Genomic DNA, 2,533 nt, shown 5'->3' with positions numbered 1-2,533 from the left:
GTTACACGCCACTTCGATCTAAAGACCAATGTGTTTTCTTGGTTTCACAATATAAGACTAGGGGTAGCATATGAACCTCTTATTTTGAGTTTTAATAAATAATAAGTATCAACGCACTGCTGACAGTTTACTTCTGGCTCCTTAGATTTCTTCACAAACCATATTTATTATTATTATTATTATTATTATTATTATTATTATTATTATTTACCAAAGACTCGCTCCCTCTATCGGCAACCCTAAATTCAGTAAATTCAGGTTTCCCGTCTCGGCAAGCCAACTTCAACTTCCGCCTAGTGAGGCGAAGTTCATTCCTCGATCCAACAATTAATATCATTTTTACTCAACAGTACTCTGTAGCTCCTCTTATTTCCCCCCTTCAAGATGAAACTCATAAATTACACTTTCATCATGCATGTGCACATGGCTGCCAGTTCCATTAAGGTGTTGTGACGAGACCAAGAACTACACTATATATATATGATCCATTAATTAAATGAAAACAACTTGGACGTATTCCAGAAAGGAATTAACAACCTCTTACAGCAAGTACTAATTCACAACCAACAACTAACGTATTAATGCAACATTTCAATTTGCGCAAAATACAGTGTATGTATATAGTATAGTTTACTATATACCTAAAAACCACATCCATCAACAACACCAAGTTTAGTCATGCATTTGTATCATCTTACACAGTACTGCACATGTTCACTCATGCCCTCACTCTCACTCTCACAGGCAACCCCCCTTTCATCCTCAAAGTCAAAGCAATAAGGTGCTCAGGACACGTGTCCTTATCCACAGCGTCAATCTCAAACCTCTCCAAAACAGAAGCCACAATGGACTTCATCTGAATATAAGCCATATCCTTGCCCAAACACATTCTCGGTCCAGCGTGAAATACCGGATACCGGAACGGGCTTTCACTTCTCCACACTTCATTACCATCCTCATCAAAATCAAACCACCTTTCGGGCTTATATTCCGTACAGTCCTTACCCCAGATACTCTCCATCCTCCCCATTGCGTAAGTATGATACATTATAAACCAATTCCTCTTTATCACCGTCCCATCCGGAAAAACGTCGTCGTTTAAGCAGTTCTTGAAGTCAACCGGCACTGGCGGGTACAATCTCATTGCCTCCGAAATCGCCGCCATCAAGTAGTTCATATCCTTCAGCTCTTCGTACCCAAACACCGCTTCCGCGTAAACGCACTTTTCGCGAACGCTTTTGATTTCTTTGATAATTTTTTCTTTGACGTCAGGCCTCGAAGAGAGAATCCAAAAGAACCAGCTCAGGGCGGACGACGTCGTATCGCGCCCCGCCAGAATCACGCTTATAACGATATCGCGGAGAAATTCTGGGGAGTTATCCTCTGCGGCCATGAACCGCGATAGTAAGTCCACGTCAGTGTTAGTGGGGCCCTTGGCTTCCATCCTGGACCTTATGATCTCATCGGCGAACGCGTGTACGGTGGAGATCGATTCTTTAAGCCTCTTTTCGTTTCCAACGTTGAGGAACCTTTTGATTCTCCATAACCAGTGAAACGCGCTCATGAACCTCCCCGAGCTCAGCGTCGCCGCGTCCTCGAAGGCCTGCATGAAGCCGTCGCCGGAGCGGGCGGCGGATCTGCCGCCGAGGCATGCAGGATCAACGTTGAACGCGAGCTTGCAGACGTTATCGAAGGCGAACCGTTCAAGAACGTCCTGCAAATCTTGGATCTCGACGGTGACGTTCTGGATGGCGAAGTTTCGAAGCGATTTGGTGTTGAATTCGTAGCTTGCGGTTTTGCGTTGAAGTTTCCAGAGGAATCCGTCGGAGTTGAAGATTCCATGGCCAAGAAAATCGTGGAGGAGGAAAAGGAAGCGGTTGCCCTTGGGGTAGTTATGGAAATTAGTCTTGAGGATGTGCTGGACGTTGTCGGGATTGGCGGTTATGACGCCGTGGACGGTGCCGGGGCGGTAGAAAACGGCGGTTTGGGTGGAGGAGTGGCGGAGGATGTTGGTAGACCAGTCGAGGAAGCGGTGGCGATTGAGGATGAAGTCAGGGAGTGAACCTACGAGAGGGTAGGTTTTGAAGGGTTGTGTCTTGGTGGTGTAGAAATGACGAATGTAGATGAAGATGAAAATGAACAGAGAGAGGAAAAGTAGAAGGGATTCCATTGGGAAAGATCGATATGTAAATCAAGAAATGTGAGAATGTCTCTGTGTGTGAGTGTTTAACTCTGTATTATATATAGGGTTTTGGAGTTTTCGTGAAGTGGCTTTATATTCGAAGGAAGGCAATTCTTTTAAGAAAAACCATGTTAGAATCAATGAGATGATGTGATGTCTTTGAAGTTGATGTGATGTCTAAGAGCTGTTAAATAATTTAATTGATTTGACTAAATTTTCATCTAATAATTTTTAAATATTAACTTTACGTCTGAATTCTGACCATGACATAAATAAAACAAGTTAATGTAGCTCGCTAAATATTGAAAATCAAAGATATAATGATCAAGTATCATTTTTGAAAAGAAAAAA

At 43.0% G+C, this 2,533-nt stretch overlaps 1 protein-coding gene across 1 annotated transcript; it reads right to left on the bottom strand.

The window, feature by feature from the left end:
* Positions 1 to 368: 368 nt before the first annotated feature.
* Positions 369 to 2,223, bottom strand: LOC107494141 (cytochrome P450 CYP94D108-like). Its single transcript, XM_016115170.3, has one exon. It carries the CDS (start codon positions 2,168 to 2,170, stop codon positions 719 to 721), a length of 1,452 nt encoding a protein of 483 aa, XP_015970656.1. The 5' UTR covers positions 2,171 to 2,223; the 3' UTR covers positions 369 to 718.
* Positions 2,224 to 2,533: the final 310 nt, after the last annotated feature.

This window comes from Arachis duranensis, chromosome 6 (genome assembly GCF_000817695.3).
Source record: "Arachis duranensis cultivar V14167 chromosome 6, aradu.V14167.gnm2.J7QH, whole genome shotgun sequence".
NCBI lineage: Eukaryota > Viridiplantae > Streptophyta > Magnoliopsida > Fabales > Fabaceae > Arachis > Arachis duranensis.
This window is presented reverse-complemented; position numbering and strand designations above follow the sequence as displayed.